The 19,167-nt window shown below is 45.2% G+C and overlaps 1 protein-coding gene across 4 annotated transcripts in view; it reads right to left on the minus strand.

The window, feature by feature from the left end:
• Window positions 1-328: 328 nt before the first annotated feature.
• The window catches only part of LOC311110827 (cytoplasmic polyadenylation element-binding protein 3-like), a 58,934-nt gene continuing 40,095 nt past the window's right edge, over window positions 329-19,167 (minus strand). For 3 of the 4 annotated variants that reach the window (XM_084153409.1, XM_084153408.1, XM_084153407.1), the window contains exons 5-10: window positions 14,902-15,069; window positions 13,051-13,140; window positions 4,014-4,132; window positions 3,657-3,771; window positions 2,886-3,067; window positions 329-583 (exon numbers count right to left, since the gene is read on the minus strand). In XM_084153409.1, coding sequence (XP_084009535.1) covers window positions 356-583; window positions 2,886-3,067; window positions 3,657-3,771; window positions 4,014-4,132; window positions 13,051-13,140; window positions 14,902-15,069 — 902 coding nt within the window. In that variant the 3' untranslated portion in view covers window positions 329-355. Of the gene's footprint in view, window positions 584-1,839; window positions 1,931-2,885; window positions 3,068-3,656; window positions 3,772-4,013; window positions 4,133-13,050; window positions 13,141-14,901; window positions 15,070-19,167 lie in introns of those variants that run through there. The other variant, XM_084153410.1, reaches the window with a different exon arrangement.

Here is a 19,167-nt window from a genome sequence, read left to right on the forward strand (position 1 = left end):
CTGACCCACCCGGTCATGAAACAGGGGACTCGAACATAATCAGGTTTTTCTAACATACCATCCCATGTGTGTTTAGTGAGTATTTGTGCCAAAGTGCAAATTCTAAGCAGATAGACTTTCACAATTAATTTTTTTCACCCTATTATTATTATTAAGGGTACACTGGACAATGAGTTTGTAGTCGAGCGTTGTAGAAAGAACCATGTATTTGTAGTTCTCATCTTCACTGATGTTGAGGTGGTGGGGAGGGGGGCAGAGCAAAGGTGGTGAGGGGGGTGTAGCGCTGTCCCAGGTCGAGAGAGTTTAGGGGCTGGGGGGGGGGGGGGTCGTGGGGGCAGGGCTTATCTCGACCCCCTCAACTCCAGCGGAAGGACACTTGTCGAGGGCGGTCGCCCCCCTCCTTCACCAGTGGCTTGTGGAACTCTCGGCCCACCCGGGAGTGGATACTGGCCCAGCAGTACTCACAGTAGTACTGCAGGCAGGTGACGTTGGCACAGAAGAAGGGGGCAAACTTCCCCCCGCAACGTGCCCCCTGGCACTCGTCACACATCTGGTCATCCAGGACGTAGGGCTTCACCTCAACCTGAAGGTCAAAGGTCAGAGAAACGAGACACGTTGGTTTATTATCTTCTTGGCCTGAGGTGTAGATTGAACTCAAACTTGAATATCTATTCAAACTTGAATCTCTATTGTCAGAATGTAAACTGAGGTAGTCTATATGCTTTATGCAAAAAGTTTGACCAATTGCAAGATATTGCCATTAGCGCCCGAGTCTGGGAACGTATATTTCTGTTGATGTATTATTTGCCCCTCTAATACCACTGTGACATCTTAAAGGCTAAATATATCAACTTCTCAAATATGTTTCTGTCTCTGGCTGTTCTTATTTTCCTCTCTATGGATAAAGCACTGCAAAAACTGGTGTGGCGAATATTGTAGAGCCAAAATGGCTGCCATGTGTCCAAGTGTTAAACAACATTCTTAGACCACTGTCTGGGGCTCTTTATGCACCGAAGCAGGTATACTGCTACACACACACACACACACACAAGATAATTGGAGTCCGATGACCGTTGCTGAGGGACAGACTATCTAATCTGTGTCTCCATGGAGATGACACAGTGTGTGAGCAGGGCCTGGTTACATAGAGATGTCCCTCCACTACAGCCTATTGTAATGAAGGGTCCTCTTTAAACCCCTAGCCCTGGAGATACATATTGTAAAGCACTGTCTGTCTGAGCTCAGCTCAAAAAGAACTAAAGTCCAGAACTACAAAACAATGGCTTTGGAAAGACATGACAAGCTAGCTAGCTGAAACATGACTACAGACATGGGCTTTGGAAAGACTACAACAAGCTGGCAAAGCTGGGTATTCATTAGGCACCAATCCAAAGAAAACGGACTGAAACAGGGAGGGACTACCTGAACTTGCCCAATAAGAAAGCCTCTTTTTGTTTTCCATTGCATTATGTTTTTCTACAGCGTGCACTAATGAATACGACCCAGAAACAGAATGGCACCCATGCTATTAAATACAATTATCACCTTAGTGAGTACCACAATGGTCTGAGGTAATTGAACCATTCTGGCCTATCATTAAGACAATTCCAAGAGGCCATTTACAGTTAACGGAATGATTGTGTTGCTAGGGATGGAACTGAAATAAAGCATGAAAACAAAAGTGGTGTGGTTGGACACCAGTGAACGAGGCCTTAGGCCTCAACCACAAGCATGAACATTACTTTACCCTGAGAGAACTTGGGTGTGGCGCAGTGGTGGTTGACCAAATGGGGCTATGGTGTGTACGGAGGGAGGGGAAGGGAGGGAAGCAGATGGGCTTTTCTGGGTAGAGCCTCCAACGATGTATCCCCCCAGCCAGTATCCCCTCATTCATTCCAAGCTTCCCTTGGCCTCAGACAAACATAGGGATCTGGAAAAGAGATTTCCCTCATACCATCTCTATGGCGCTATGGCTGATAGTGAGGGTTCGCAGTGCAGAGGTCTCATCTACAGCCCATTACGTGCATTGTTAGTGGTCTAGTGATCTGGGCCCATATTCAAAAAGCATCTCAGAGTTAGGAGTACTGATCTAGGATCTAACTTTTAAGTAATAATCAATATGAGTATATGGAATGGGAGGACCTGATCCTAGATCAGCACTCCTACTCTTGGACTATGTGAATTCGGCCCTGGTCAATCAGAATGAAGACACTGTCTGCTCAACCAGCCACTGGGGTTGGATATTAGATGATGGCAGCCCAGATGGAGTGTGGACCGAGCAGCCCCCAATGAGCCTCTCTGGGCTGGCAGACTATCAGTCTTGGTTGGTTACGATCGACCATACTCGATAGGGCTAGCTTGCTCAAAATAACCTGTCAGCAGCAGAGCTGAAGTTAATATACATGTATAGGGAAGTCCTATAATTAAACCCTCCCCGCGTCTGTCAGCCCTCCAGCAGCCAAAGGCCAGGGTGATTACACAGCTTACTCTGTTCCACAGACCTAACCGGGGCTCCCTGTATTGTAGGCTCGCTGAGCGGTTGGTTGGAAACCAGCGTATAATGACAGCTCTTACGTATAGAGAGACTGAATTTGAGATAAGTAGTGCAGATCCACAGCAGCAAACCATAGGAAAACCTACAGGGAGGTAACACTAGGGTCATGTTTATTCGTCACCAAATGGAAGAAAACCGACTGAAACAGGGAGGGACTACCTGGACAAGTTTCTTGTTGCAAAACGTCTTCTGTTGCGTGCCCTAATTAACACAACCCAGTCATTCTTCATCTGCTAAATATATCTCCCTGTTATCCAGCTTTTAGGGCAACTCCTGAAGCATTATTGATACAGAGACAGACATTTTGAATACAGTGATTGGTCTCACTAACCCGTTTGTCAATGTCATTGTGCTGCAGCTGAACGAATCGGGCGCTGATGGCGGCGATGTAGCTCTGCTGATTGGAGAAGGCCACGCGGCCCGCCCCCTTGGGGTACTTGAGCTCCGGGTCAGTGTCGATGCCGGCATAGCACACGCCACCATACAGCCTGTCCATGATCATAGCTAGTTCCACTAGAGAGAGAGAGAGAGAGAGAGAGAAATAGAGAGAGAGAGAGAGAGAGAGAGAGAGAGAGAGAAATAGAGAGAGAGAGAAATAGAGAGAGAGAGAGAGAGAGAAATAGAGAGAGAGAGAAATAGAGAGAGAGAGAGAGAGAGAGAGAGAGAGAGAGAGAGAGAGAGAGAGAATGTTATGACTGCATGCCTCTAGTTTTGTCTAATGAAAATTGAGGGAAAAAGTTTAACTTCATTTTTGTCGAGACAAACAGATGCGACATTCGACTTGAATAACATTCTTCGCCAATAGTCAATAACATTCTTGGGACTGTTGTTATAATTAGCATAGGTCACATAGCAGACAGACAGTCAGTGATGTTTGTCCCAAGCACAGATATATCATACCACCTAATGGGCCTTGCATGAATACTTTACATGACCACCAGTTGGCTCACTGCCTGGAAACAAAGTAGATTGCTTTCTCACAGGCACAACTTTATTTTTGATTACAGCCTGTAGGCTAGGCTACAGTCTATGCCAGTCAACCTTACACAGCTAATCCACCAACTTATCCACTGATCAACAGCCACTTTGACCAATACCCTACCTGCACGTAAAGGCCGGGGCACGCCCCCCACAAAGATGGTCTTTCGGGGGTCCAGCGGCTGGGAGCCGTCCATCACAAAGTCACTGTCACTTAGGTTCCAGGGGCGGATCTGGACCTGGAGAGAGAGAGATACATAATTAATTAAGGACTGTGTCTGACAAGGAATTCACACTTATACCCTTTTCACATGATTGTGGCAACCTGACCCGTACCGCCTTCGCTATTTTCCTTACCAGTTCCAGCAACTACGGTGAACGTGTAACCAGAATGGCACAGTACAGGTCTGCTTGGCTTGGTTTGGCTCAGTAGTGTGAAAAAGGTATTACAGTACAGTATAATACTGTAGCATTCACTTACTGGCTTGTCCTTGATAGTTGGGCTGGAGACACATAGGTAAAGCTTGCCGTCCTCCTCGATGCAGGCGTCAATCAGGGCCTGGACAGAGGTCTCCTCTTGGAACAGTAGGAAGGCATAGCCTGGGAGAAAAGAGATAGAAAGGAGGAAGTGTTTAAAAAAATCCCCATTCACAGTAAGTACACTGTGTACTGTCTATATAGTTATGAATTCATGAGTGCACAGTTCAGTGAGCAGCTCAAGTTAGCAGTGGCTTTTAAAACAAATCTGAACCATGGACGACAGTCTAGAATGGCCCCATAGATTACTTTTAGGGAAAGTGACAAAAGAGGTAAGTCTAAGAAAGTGAAGACATCCTGTTCTTTTCATGAGTCTATTCATATTCTCAGAGTATTTCCTCTTACAGCCGATTTACTTGAGGTCTGATCCTCTTCATCAAGGTTTCAGAAGACAGCACCCAGTGCCTTTCTGCCTGAAAGCTGACACAGCTAAAATGCAAGTCTGTTCTGTTCCACTACTAAAATAGGATGCCATGCAAAATGTATCAACCTAATACTATCCAAATCTTTTTGGAACAATTTTGGAACAGAGAGATTTGTTCCTGTGGGATGATGAGGTCTGGCTTTGCAGCAGAGAGATACACACACAGACAGACAGACAGACACACACACACACAGACAGATAAAAAATTGAGCGTGAGCTAGCGAGAGAAAGAAAGGAATTAGCGGTTGATAGGAAAATAATATATATTGTGTGACCTGAGTGAACAAAAGATCATGATAAAAAGTAAACGAAACAAGAACATGATGACACATTTGCGGTAGGTAGCTTAGTGGTTAAGAGCTTTGTGCCAGTAACCGAAAGGTCGCTGGTTCTAATCCCCGAGCCGACTAGGTGAAAAAATCTGTCGATGTGCCCTTGAGCAAGGCACTTAACCCTAATTGCTCCTGTAAGTCGCTCTGGATAAGAGCGTCTGCTAAATGACTAAAATGTAAAAAAAAAAAAAAAAAAGTAAATGTAAAGTATCACAGTGGTATTCGATTCAGTGGAATAGGGTACACTCGCCAAAAAAGACATTTGCGGCAACTACTAATAGGCTAGCACCCACCAGAGCCATAAATATAGCATACATATCCATCTTCGATGCACATGATTTGACATATCCTAAATTAGGGGGCCGTGGTCATTTGAGCAGAACCGTGGAGGCACCAGGAACATGCCGTGGGAAGCAGCAGAACAGGCAGCAGGGTGGAGGGACAACACGTAGACAGGACATACAGTATGGTGCAGAAGACTGTCATGTTTTACATTCCTCAAAGGGACTGCTGCTGCAGATGGAGGGGAAAAAGAGTAAAGAAAAACACACTGACTCTGCAGATTCAGCGGACTGTGAAAGTGTGTGTGAGAGAGAGATAGAGAGTCTATGTGTAAATGTAGGGGTGTGTGTGTATAGCTACACAAATTAGAGCAGGGATGGGCAACTTTGATGGGGTGGGGGCCACCAAAAAATCGGAACTCATCATGAGGGGCCACAGTTGCTTGTGGAGCTGCGTACCCACATGTGCATCCCCCCCCTCCCCTCCCTCGCAATTACACACATTTTGCCATGGGGTGGAGAGAAGATTCTGCACTTTCATAACTAATTTCATGCAATTCTACACATTTTGCCTTGAGGCGGAGAAGAAAATGAGATGCCGTAGGGTGGCGAGAAATGTTTGCAGTTTTTAATATGATATCTGAGTGAGACTAACTAACATTACCGGCCGGTAATTTGACCATGATTACTACGTTTAGATAGCTGGCCGCTAGACTAACTTACCAATCAAAAATAAAAAATGCTGACATGGGCTAATTGAGTGATGACATCTGCTGATGCACAACCACATTTGGAAATGTCACCTTGTGTATTCTACTATGCAACAGTAAGTTGAGACCCCGACTGAGTTAAAAAAATATATATATATATTTTTTTTATCCGAGGGCCTTCAAAAGGGGGGGCCGCCAGTTGTCCATCCCTGAATTAGAGTATACGTGTTCAAGTTCATGCATACATGTCACCATGAGAGCTACAAATAACTGCACCAATCATTTCCACTCCCCAGCCTTCTAGCGCTGCTCCCTGAGCCCCGGCAGTGCCTAGACATCCTCTCATCATTACACACACCAGAGTGAAGTGTGTGTGTCTAGGGTCCTTCAGTGAGGTCACAACCAGCACTCCACTGTCCACCTCTCCAGAACAGCCAGGCCCTTCAACGGGGACTCAGTGCCTCTGATGCCTCACACACATCAAAGCCAGTACCCACTTCCCCGTCCCTGCTTCACAACAGACGAGTCCCTGTGCATCACACTCGCCATTAGTGATGGGGGGGGGAAAATCTATACAGTTACATTACGGGACATTATTTTTGACAATATATCGTATCGACAATATTGCAATATTATTTTTGCCCTAGCTGGCTGTTCCTGCACCAAAACTCCAATATGTTTCCTTCTTCTTTTTCACCACTACGTTTTCCATGACTGATCAAAACGTATTGTCTCGTGGCTCTCTCGTCCCTCTGCATTAGACATAGGGTGAGCAATATGTTTGGTAAAAAGCATGAGCTGGCACACGCCCAGAGAACATTATTTAGTGTAGAGGTGGTGACCAACGGCGAATAAACAGTAAGCTATAAAAATAAATAAAGTGAGTCGCACACTCAATATATAAACTCCCAGTCATTTATTGGGTAAACCACCAACGTTTCGGTATCACTGTGCCTTCTTCAGGGTAACCCAATAAATTACTGGGAGTTTACATATAGTGTGCGACTCTATTTTCAGAGCAATATGTTTAGAACATCAAATCGCAATAATTCACAGTATCGAATGGCAATACATTTAGAATCGTGAGAAACGCAATACATATTGCATCAGCAACAAAGTATCGTGATAATATCGTGAGGTCCCTGGCAATTCCCAGCCCTACTTGCCATAAGCAAAACATGAGGCCCCAGAGGTCAATGCTGTCAGTAGAAGGCTGTTTTTAATATATCAGAGGATTGAAAACACAGGAGAGGGAGCTTCAGGCATCACAAGATGCGTCAATATGGTGTGAAAAAGCATTTGAAGACAGACATTTAAGGAAAAGGATAGCAAACCAGACACATTAGGCCTATGATTCACCATAACGGGATATTTCAAAGCACACACAGACACACCACCAGGTGGAATGGGGTATTTTCAATGTCCAAATGGCAGACTGGCAGTAGTCCAGCCTGGTTACACACTTAACCCTCACTTAGCACATCATCCTGACCGATTAACCACATTTCACTTGCAAAATCTGACTTCAAAGTATTTTTCTGTCTAGACAGACAGCAATTTCTGATACTCCATGATATATTTTGATCAGCTGGCTTGTTCTTGTGTCAGGAAACTAAATGCCACATTAATCAGATAATATACCTGGCCATTACAACAGATCAAATAATACTTTTAACCAAATTCGTCTTTACTGCGTTTTGCCTTTGTAGGACAGCATAATACAACTACTAACTGACTAATCCATCTGTGTGTCACTGCTATTGGTTAATTAAGACCAGACTCCTCCTGGGACTGACATGGGGAAAACACAAGACAATTCGGACAAAGGAAACAGGCAGGTGTGCCTGTTGTGCCTCATACCCTCAGAATAGAAAACCCAAACATAGGCTTTTCACAGAACCCCTTTTGACTGCCATTACATAAAGAGGGACAGAGACACACAGACAGACAGACAGAGAGAGAGAGAGAGAGAGATAGAAATAGAGAGAGAGCGAGAGAGACACGCAGACAGACAGAGAGAGAGAGAGAGACAGAGAGAGAAATATAGAGAGAGATAGAAATAGAGAGAGACACACACACAGGCAGACAGACAGGCAGACACAAAGACAGACAGACAGACAGACAGACAGAGAGAGAGAGAGAGAGACACACACAGGCAGACAGACAGGCAGAGAGAGAGAGAGAGAGAGAGAGAGAGAGAGAGAGAGACACACACAGACAGAGAAATATATAGAGAGAGATAGAAATAGAGAGAGAGAGAGAGACACACACAGGCAGACAGACAGGCAGAGAGAGAGAGAGAGAGAGAGAGAGAGAGAGAGACACGCAGAGAGAGAGAGAGACAGAGAGAGAGAGAGAGAAATATATAGAGAGAGATATAAATATAGAGAATGAGAGAGAGAGAGACACACACAGGCAGACAGACAGAGAGCGAGAGAGAGAGAGAGAGCGAGAGACACGCAGAGAGAGAGACACACAGAGAGAGAGAGAGAGCGAGAGAGAGAGAGAGAGAGAGCGAGAGAGAGAGAGAGAGAACTGCAGTGTTCAGAAATGGCCAGCGGTGCAGTCAAGGAAAGGAACAGCGTGTTCTGTCCCGGAGCAAGAGAGTAGGGGGAGAAAGAGAGGAATAGGAGAGATACATTAATTTCTGAAACACCCTAAATGACTTTGACAGACAGACAGACAGACGGACAGACAGACAGACAGACAGGCAGCGCGAGAGAGACCGTGAGAGCGACAGAGAAAGTGAATGGTGTGTGTATGGAGGAGAGAAAGAGGGGAAGAGACAGTGGGGAAGGAAATAAATGAAGGAGGCAGTTCTTGGCTCTCACAGTGAGTAAACAATGCTCCCTTCCTTCTCAGATTCAAAGCACCGTATAGGATTAACCTCGGTCACCTTCCAGCAACTCCAAAGCTGTTAGATCACATCTAACAGGCGGAATAGGCACACACACTTCGCTATTAGGATGGGTGCCATCGCTGATATGTAATCCAGGGAATTCCTAAGTACCTCTGTCAGGTTATTGGGCTAGTTGGAGTTCTGTTTGTATAGCCTTCTGTTTTATTTGTGTCCATATGCAATCTTCCCAGGCCTTGATGGCATTGAGAGTTAGAGGTGGGTTTGAGAGTTTCCAGGGAAGACAGTTTGCGTCCCGATTCTCCAGAAGTGTGTCACACATTCCCTGTTGTGGATTTAAAAGCATTGGATTGGTGTAAACATTAGCGGGAGGGAGGTTCCACCATTGTTAATAGACAAATTCACCTTTTTTCAACCAAATCTGTATTTTGGATTTAAAGTGTCCAGACACTTTTTTTGCATTTTCACTTGGTTTTTAGAAACTTACCCCACCATCGATAGACTTCTTCATGCTCGTTCTGCACACATGGAAAAGTATAGCTCGAGTCCAACAAAATGGAATATAACGTTGTGGATAAAGTTAGGAATGACACAATTTCATGTGTACAACACCTAAAGACCTGCATCAGTATACTGAGAGAGTTTAAAATTATTTATTTGGGACTTTTTGAAACCTTTGTTCATGTTTTATCTGTGCCCCTGCAACTGCAGAACGAGCATGAGGAAGCCTATATCTGGTGGGGTAAGTTTCTTAAAACCAAGTGAAATCGCTAACTGTCCGGACACTTCTATAACATGCCATTTACATCCAAAATACAGATTTGGTTAAAAACAAGCCAACTTGCCCTTTAATAAATCCATGGGAGAAAGTATGCAAGTGCACACTTCAGGGGAAGGGAAATTCGTGCCAGACAGGCAGGCAAGCCGCAGTGCAGAGGCTTAGTAAACCAGACGAGAAGAGGAGAGCACAGATCAGCAGTGGCTCGTGCCTGAGATTTATAGAGATTTACTGCTGAGCTTCCGACTGCGCCAAGGGAGGAAAGGTAAACATACAGCCAGACAGTTTTGGGCTGTAAAGAATTCTGTTTACAGATAAACGACAGGTCCGGTTACCTCGCGGTCCTACGGCCAACAAAATGACACACGACCAGGACCGCCCGACTCTTTCCCTCGCCGACGGCCAACACCGTCTCACCAGGCACTCACCAACATATGACCTCACAAACAAGCCACTGTAATTTCACACCTTGCCTCAAAAAGTTCCAAAACTCTGCTGTACAAACTATGACCAATTTTCCCAACAAACATTTACTTAATTGGCTAACTCCTCTTGGGAGCACAGGGCATCCGCCGTGGCTCTCTAAGTCAACTACAGCCTAAAACTTACTTCACAAATCAATAGCCACCATCAACATTACCTCATAAAATACAGTCGTCATTTTTTGACAGTCAGTTTCCTACAATCAAAGTTTAAACGATGAGACTCGCTTTGAGACTCGTTTCAAAGTACGGTTAAAGTTTGTGTCTGTTGATTTAATAAGGTGACATCCTCATCAAGGCTAATGTTTCCTGATTCAGGAACTAGTGTGTCTTTCCAGATTTTCAGCCCTAAGAGAGCATCTTAGAGTAAGAGTTCTGATCTAGGATCAGGTCCCCGCTGTCTTATTCATTATGCTCTGAAAGGCAAAACTGATCCTAGAGCAGCACCTACTCCGAGACCCTTTATGGATACACACCCAGGACTAGTAGACAATAAATCAGTGAGTACTATCTGTGAAGGATGGAGAGCAGACTCTGGCAAAGCTCCCTTGCAGCTCATTAGCACAATCCTAACATAGAAATCAGCTCTTTCCAGTCTGGAAGCTGTCTCAACTGATCATGACTGAAACATACAAACGACCTGCCCTGCTGACATTATATATCCTCATAACAGAAAGGAGGAAGGAAGGGGGGAGGACATGGAGGAGAAGAGGGGTGAAGAAGAGAGGAAGAGAAGAGAGAGAGCAGACATGAGACATACAGCCAAGCTGCCCTGAAAGTAGGCCTATCTAATCTATTGAGAGAAAGAGGGAGGAGGAGAGATATGGAGGAGAAGATGGGTGGAGAGAGAGCAGACAAACCCACGGGGAGCTGTAACTCGTGTCACTGAAAGTAAATAAATGCCCCGCTGACAGCATCTTACATGTTGAGAGAGGAGAGAGAGGAGGGAGAGGGAGAGAGCGACACAAATATCTGCTTTCCTAAAACAAATAGGCATGGGAGTGTGACGAGAGCACAGGCAGCCGAGACCAGAGAAGGTGAAATGAAGCTTCACTAAATCGTCTCAATTTGTGAGAAATGACTCAATGCATCCTCGATCATCCCCCACACATCTTCTCTGTACCATGAGTAGAGAGCTAAACCCACCCTAGAGGTGAGGGTACTGCAAATGGAGCTTCAGTGGCATCATTACAGAGTGGCCTGACTGTCTGTCTGCCCTCCTAGCCAGAGGGGGTGCCCTGTCCTGTTATGCCAGCCTATGCCAGCCTATGCCCACCTCGTCCAACTACAACGTGGATAAGCACCCAGCATCCAGACTCTGACACGTACACATTATCCTAAAAGCAGCCACTCTAAACCCCAAACGAGCCCCCTCGTTCCTCTCTACCTCCATGCGGAGCGGACAGAAATAGCTTCAGCAGCGTTTGGAGCTCATCTCCAACGGTGATGCCTGGGACTACAGGCCAGGGCTCATTGAGCAGGTGTGAGCAGCACCACCGTCACGGTGATCTCATTGGTCGGTGACATCATCCAGCAGGCAGACAGACAAACAGACAGGCAGGATGAGAGAATGGGACAAAGGTACTAGGAAGTTTAGGAACAGTGCAGTGGCCTTTGAACTGACCTCAGGCCTGTCCATCAGGGATAACTGCCTGTCTGGCCCCAGGCTTGCAACTGATCCCAGTTCAGACCCTGCCCTGGCCGCTGCGAGGCCTGGGAGCCACAACATGATTCATCCTAATCTCCTAAACCAAAAATGATTACGTAATTGTACAGAGACACATAACTGCTCATTTTAATGCGACACAGGATGGAACGAAGTGACTACCAACTTCCATTAGGTCAGCTTGGAACCATTTTTAATATGGGGAGAGATTGATGACCGCTTGATGGGAATCCTACATCTTAGAAACACCCCTTACAGCCTGTGATAGGATAGGATACACACACACGCGCAGACACATACACACACAAAGAAATACATGCGAAGGCACATACACACAGTCGCAAGGATGTGCACTCACACAAACCTTCAGCTAAGAACTTGGCCATTAGGGCGACTGTCCAAGCTCTTTCACTCAGTATCGCTAACGTGCCGAGTTCAAACTGCAGAATCACGAAGACAGTGTAAACAAGGGATTCAAGACGCTCTCACATGGCATCCATGTTTTAAAAGGAAGAAGGGCCCCTATTAAAAACCTAGGTGGCCCAACACTACATTACAACACCAACAAACGTGGGAAATTACAACAAGCGGTGGTGGTTTCCTTGTGGCTTACCAAGTCTTCCCTCCCTCCCTTCCTTACAAGGAATTCTCCGACTCTCAAGCCTGAACTCATTCCCCTAAAAGGATGCTGTATTTTCCCCTCCTGAGCTTTGGAATACTAGAGAGCCCTGAGCCGAGGCCTATTGAAAATAAAGTGTACCACCCCCCAAAAATAAGGAAAGGGAAGAAACTGGCAATTTTCACAGCTTCCCCAAATGCAGCGTGTTACCATATGCCTGAGGAATGTCAGCTATTTCCAACCCTCTGCTTTAATAGTTTCCCTAATGACGCATTGAAGTGTGTGTGTGTGTGTGTGTGTGTAAGTGTGTGTGGTGGGCCAGCGGAGTGACATGATACAGGCACAGGGGCCTGGAAGGAAGGGCCATCTCCGCTATGGTCACCTGTCCAAATGAAACCCAAGAGGGCCGGGGGCCAGGAGAAAGCCTTTGCACTCTCCAGGTATTGACAGAAAAACAACTCTCCTCTCGTCTGAGTGCTCTGGGCCCTTCAGGAGCCTGTGGTGTTTTTCTATCCCTGAAATAGCAGTAGGGGGCCATATAAATAAATAGACGCCTCAACTCGAGACCTAGGTGACCCTTGAATTCTGGGTAATGTAACCCTTCACACACAACCTATGCCTTAGAAGCGCAGCATGATCTCTCTGAGACAATGACTGAACAATAACATCTGTTACTGTGGACTGAGGTCTGAAATTGGACTGGTAAAGGAATTGTTGATAGGATTAACCAATGACATTAACCAATGACAGGAGTTGGTGTCCCACAAACATTCCTATATTTATTCAATGAAAAAGGCTATTTTACAGACTGGTGTAAACAAACTGTTCTTACCTTTAGGTGGAAAGTAGGACTTGCTCTCGGCTTTGTGGGGCCAATCCACCACCAGGTGTCCATAGCGACGGAAGCTGTTGGTGATCTCATCTACAGAAAAAAAAATATGTTACCATGGTCATGGAGCAATTTGCAAAAATATAAACGCAACATGTAAAGTCTTGGTCCCATGTTTCATGAGCTGAAATAAAAGATCCCAGAAATGTTCCATACACACAAAAAGCTTATTTCTCTCATATTTTGTGCACAAATTTGTTTACATCCATGTTAGTGAGCATTTATCCTTTGCCAAGATAATCCATCCACCTGACAGGTGTGGCACATCAAGAAGTTGATTAAACAACATGATCATTACACAGATGCACCTTGTGCTGGGGACAATAAAAGGCCATTAAAATGTGCAGTTTTGTCACACAAAGCCACAGATGTCTCAAGTGTTGAGGGAGGGTGCAATTGGCATGCTGACTGCAGGAACATCCACCAGAGTTGTTGGCAGAGAATTGAATAGACATTTCTCTACCATAAGCCACCTCCAACGTTGTTTTAGAGAATTTGGCAGTACGTCCAACTGGCTTCACAACTGCAGACCACGTCTATGGCGTTGTGTGGACGAGCGGTTTGCTGATGTCAACATTGTGAACAGAGTGCCCCATGGTGGGGTTATGGTATGGGCAGGCATAAGCTACGGACAACAAACACAATTGCATTTTTTCGATGTAATTTAAATGCACAGAAATACCGTGACGAGATCCTAAGGTCCATTGTGAGGCCCATTTATTTTAAAGTTTCTGTGACCAAGACGCATATCTGTATTCCCAGTCACGTGAAATCCATAGATTAGGGCCTATTTAATTTATTTAAATGGCCTGATTTGCTCATATGAACTGTAACTCTGTAAAATCTTTGAAATTGTTGCATGTTGCGCTTATATTTTTGTTCAGTATATTTGTCCACATGATGTGCAATTGCATGTCAAGCAGGCCATCAAAAATGTTGTCTACCCTCACTGTATGCCATCAACAATATCAAAATGCTTGTCTTCCAAATTCATGTGCACGTCTGAGCCACATTGAGCAGTGTCACCATTCCAGATCCTGCTATGCCCTCAGGCCCTCTTCACACTCCGTGAGATAACACACTATCACATCTGATACCAGACTGACTGCCAGCTCATTGCCACAAACCCACAGAGCATAACCAGTCAGTCCACAGGCCCAGAGAACCAGCTCCGTGACTGATAGACAGCATACAGACTTACAGAAGGGAAGGGAAATGGGATACCTAGTCAGTTGCACAACTGAATTAATTTAACTGAAATGTGTCGTCCGTATTTAACCCTCCGAATCAGAGAGGTGCTGCCTTAATCGACAATCCACATCATCGGCGTCCAGGGAGCAGTTGTTCTTAGGAGTTAATTTCCTTGCTCAAGCGCAGAACGGCAGATTTTTCCACCTTGCCGGTTTGGGGATTCGAACTAGTGACTTTTCGATTACTGGTCCAGCGCTCTTAACCGCTAGGCTACATGCTGCCCATTTAGCCCACTGAACCAGCAGACCACCAAAATACATCTGTAGACCCACATCTGGCTTATAACCCCCCCCCACCCTTACTATCCTAGCCAGTACAAAACCTCTAAGCTTATTAATCATGTGCTATGAAGCTGATGGACATTCTATGAGGAAATATAGTGATTGTACAATAAGGTGCTAACCTGGTCCAAGACCTGTTTGTGCTGTCTTGCCAATTTCTATGGTCATTGCCACGGCAAACACTGACAATGACCATAGGAGATGGCAAGACGACACAAACAGATTTGGGACACAGGCTAGTGCCACTGCCATCCGTCTGTACCTTCATCTATGTCAGGGGGCAGGCCTCCAACAAACACCTTCCTGGAGTAGCGCTCCATCCGCTCTTCGTTCTGACAGCGGGTGGGCGAGTTCAACCCCGCAGTCAGAGAGGGGTCACTGTGCCCGTCGTCCAGGAAACCGTCCTCAAAGGGAAAGAGTGAAGAGCGACCTGGAAAGAGAGAGAGGGGAGCGAGAGAGAGAGAGGGAGAAAGAGAGAGGGGGGGGGATTGAGAGGGAAAGAGAGATGACAAGCAAGGATAACAGGGAGAAGAGAAGGGTACAAAACAGAAGAGGTGAAGACAGGGAGGATATGAAAGAGAGAGAGAGAGAGAGAGAGAGAGAGAGACGGAGAGATGGTGTTATTATAACTGGTAACAATAGCAGTCTCCTTACAGAGGAAGGTCAAATCACAATCATGCTGCTTCATGAACTCTCTTTCTTCAAACATTGTGGGCCTGCCTGCCCTCCTCGGACGAGCCACCTGTGTTTTTTCGGGTTGCCTATGTTCAAACAGTAAAAAAAAATATATATATATATTTATGTTTTTGAAAATAATCTTTGGGATCGAAAAAAACGTTTTCAGTGTAATCTTAAACAACTAAACCAGATAAAGAGTATGTAAAAAATATAATTGACCTATATATTTTTTTATAAAATCCTCTGAGAACTAACAATCACCAAAAACAGAGTCAGAGACACTACAATTCCCAAAATTACGCATTCAGGAATATTTTTGTCATGGCATGGGGCACCCATTGATTTTGTTATAATGTTTGAGTCACTCAGATAGCATAAGCCATAGCAAAATGTGTATAATTGCAGGAAATTGGCTATAAAACTGCAAAAAAACATTCTCAGCCTCATGGCAAAATTTGTAGAATTGCAGGAAATTATCTTTAAAGATGCAACATTTTGTCAATGTGGCCAACAGGAGGGGCTCTAAAACTTTTGGCCGGCGCCCCGCCATGCCCACCACCTAAGCCCCATTTTGATCCAGAAAAACCCCTAAGTCCTTCATAGCCTTCTTCCACCAGATAGACCCTTGTTCCTGCAGGCGATAGGAACAAGGGGTGGAGGGTGCAGGAGGGATAGAGGGCAAGACGGCTGACCATTTGCCACAGCAGTAGATGACCTCTTACAGGTGAGGGCAAAGAGGACTGTGTACTGACTGAATGGAGCTGCATGTATCTAAGATCTGGAGGTAGACAATGTCAGAGGCCTCTTTTAGACGTAGGCTACTGTACATGTATTTTTAATTACCATGCTAATAGGCACACAGCTATAGAAAAATACAGGACGGCTGACTTAAAGATAATAACCGTCCGATCTGTTGATCGCTGAGTCATAAGCGCTGTCTACATGTGGAATAATGTACTGCCAACAGTCAGACTTAAAAAGTCCTATAATTCTTAGATGCAACAAATGCAAGCACTGCAACAACATTTCAACAAAGTTGCAAATGTTACCAGGGCTTTCCTCAGTGAGGAAATATGAATTAGTTGAACACTCCAAATCAGAGAAGAGCATGTCCACAACTCCCATTCTTTCTATTCAGGACATAAATAGTTTGAGTCAGTGTACTTCCTCAATGTTTTTATGATACCTTGTAAAAAACATTTATTTTGGATACAAAATTCGGAAGTGCAGTGCATTCGGAAAGTATTCAGACCAATTTCTACAAATGTAAAAAAATTAAAAACAGAAATAACTTCTTTACATAAGTATTCAGAACCTTTGCTATGAGACTCGAAATTGAGCTCATGTGTATCCTGTTTCCATTGATCATCCTTGAGATATTTCTACAACTTGGAGTCCACCTGTGGTAAATTCAACTGATTGGACATGATTTGGCAAGGCACACACCTGTCTATATAAGGTCCCACAGTTGACAGTGCATGTCAGAGCAAAAACCAAGCCATGAGGTCGAAGGAATTGTCCGAAGAGCTCCGAGACAGGATTGTGTCGAGGCACAGATCAGGGGAAGGGTACCTAAAAATGTCTGCAGCATTGAAGGTCCCCAAGAACATAGTGGCCTCCATCATTCTTAAATGGAAGAAGTTTGGAACCACCAAGACTCTTCCTAGAGATGGCCGCCAGGCCAAACTGAGCAATCGGGGGAGAAGGGCCTTGGTCAGGGAGGTGACCAAGAACCCGATGGTCACTCTGACAGAGCTCCAGAGTTCCTCTGTGGAGATGGGAGAACCTTCCAGAAGGACAACCATTTCTGCAGCACTCCCCCAATCAGGCCTTTATGGTAGAGTGCCCAGACGGAAGTCACTCCTCAGTAAAAGGCACATGACAGCTCAGTTGGAGTTTGCAAAAGGCACCTAAAGGACTCTCAGACCATGAGAAACAAGATTTTCTGGTCTGATGAAACATAGATTGAACTCTTTGGCCTGAATGCCAAGCGTCACGTCTGGAGGAAACCTGGCACCATCCCTGCGGTGAAGCATGGTGGTGGCAGCATCATGCTGCGGGGATGTTTTCAGTGGCAGGGACTGGGAGACTAGTCAGGATCGAGGGAAAGATGAACGGAGCAAAGTACAGAGAGATCTTTGATGAAAACCTGATCCAGAGCACTCAGGACCTCAGACTGGGGCGAAGGTTCACTTTCCAACAGGACAACAACCCTAAGCACACAGCCAAGACAACGCAGGAGTGGCTTCGGGACAAGTCTCTGAATGTCCTTGAGTGGCCCAGCAAGAGCCCGGACTTGAATCCGATCAAACATCTCTGGAGAGACCTGAAATCAGCTGTGCAGTGACGTTCCCCATCCAACCTGACAGAGAGGCTGTAATCTCTGCCAAAGGTGCTTCATCAAAGTACTGAGTAAAGGGTCTGAATACATATGTAAATGTTATATACATTATTATTATTAATTTTTTGTGCAAAGGTTTATAAAAACCTGTTTTTGCTCTGTCATTTTTATTTTCTTAATCCATTTTAGAATAAGGCTGTAACGTAACAAAAAGTCAAGGGGTCTGAATACTGTCATTTGATCATCCGCCTCTCCCCGACTTGATTAAATGCAATGACGTCAAAACAAAAAGGTGCGTAAATTAACATGATTTCATCCAATCACAGCACAGACGAAGGCAGATCATGTGACATCACACTAGAACCCTCAGTCCTGGAAAGAGAAACACCCGTACGGAGAGACACAAGCATTTGTGCTCATGCATCCCATTCATTTTGGCAAGCAGAAACACAGTAAAATTCCACAAGTTACCTCTTCTGCGGCCATAGCTCCTGGCTGCTTGTGAACAGTGGGAGAAGGAGGGAGGGAGAGAGAGGGAGAGAGAGGGGTATGGAAAGGAGAGGGACAGAGACATGGGTTTCGTGGGAAGACAACCAGGCAGAACATCACCAAGGCAACAGCGAAACCACAGACACAGACGGCCACACCTAATCATCAGCGATGGAGGGAGACAAGGCTTCATTATGGGTTAGCTGGCAGTAGCCCACAGGAAACCTGCTGCACCTGCCCTAGCCGGGCAGAGGAGAATGAGATATAATATGCCTTACTACTCCAAAATATTCACCTGCAATAACAGAGCAATGACTAAACCCTATTATCCAGATTATAATCTCAGGCTATAAACACGGACTACTACCTAGCTCACGTTTACTCTAATTTCTGCCCAGCGTCAATATTCATGAATGTGGCTGATATAGTGACACGCATAGACAGATGTCATTAAATCATGAACTAGTGAAACAGAGTCTTTATCCAGTGAGAAATGTCCACTCACAGCTGCCCTGTGGATGGAGCCATGGAAGCCTGAGTCTCAGGGTCCGGACAGGAAAACTGTGAGAGGAGGACTGCCCTACTATGTGATAGGGTTGGCTGGCAGATTTCAATTTAGTGAACAGGCCAAAAAGGTACAGCAGACAGAGATAAGCCTTTGTGACTTTTCTCTCCATCACATTATTTACAGTATTCGTGGGCTTTCTGAACAAACCTTTGAAGTGTTAGCTAGCGCTTAGGAAACACAGTAGCAAAGGACTTACATGAAAGACCACAACAAATGTATTGTTTGGTGTGTGTGCGTTTTCACACGTGAAATTTCAAAAACCTTCCTTGAATGCACCCAATATGCCTGAATAGGAGCCTTGCTGTGGCTGAGAAAAAGGCAAACAAGAGACAAACAGTCTATAACATTAATGCCAGTAGACAGTGCAGAGGGGCTTCTGGTAATACATCCCTAAACAGACCTTCTCACAGTCAAGTGTCACAGAGAGAGAAAACGGTCTTCTCCTAAAAACC

The sequence above is a fragment of the Coregonus lavaretus genome, assembly GCF_964263955.1.
Source record: "Coregonus lavaretus genome assembly, chromosome: 36".
NCBI lineage: Eukaryota > Metazoa > Chordata > Actinopteri > Salmoniformes > Salmonidae > Coregonus > Coregonus lavaretus.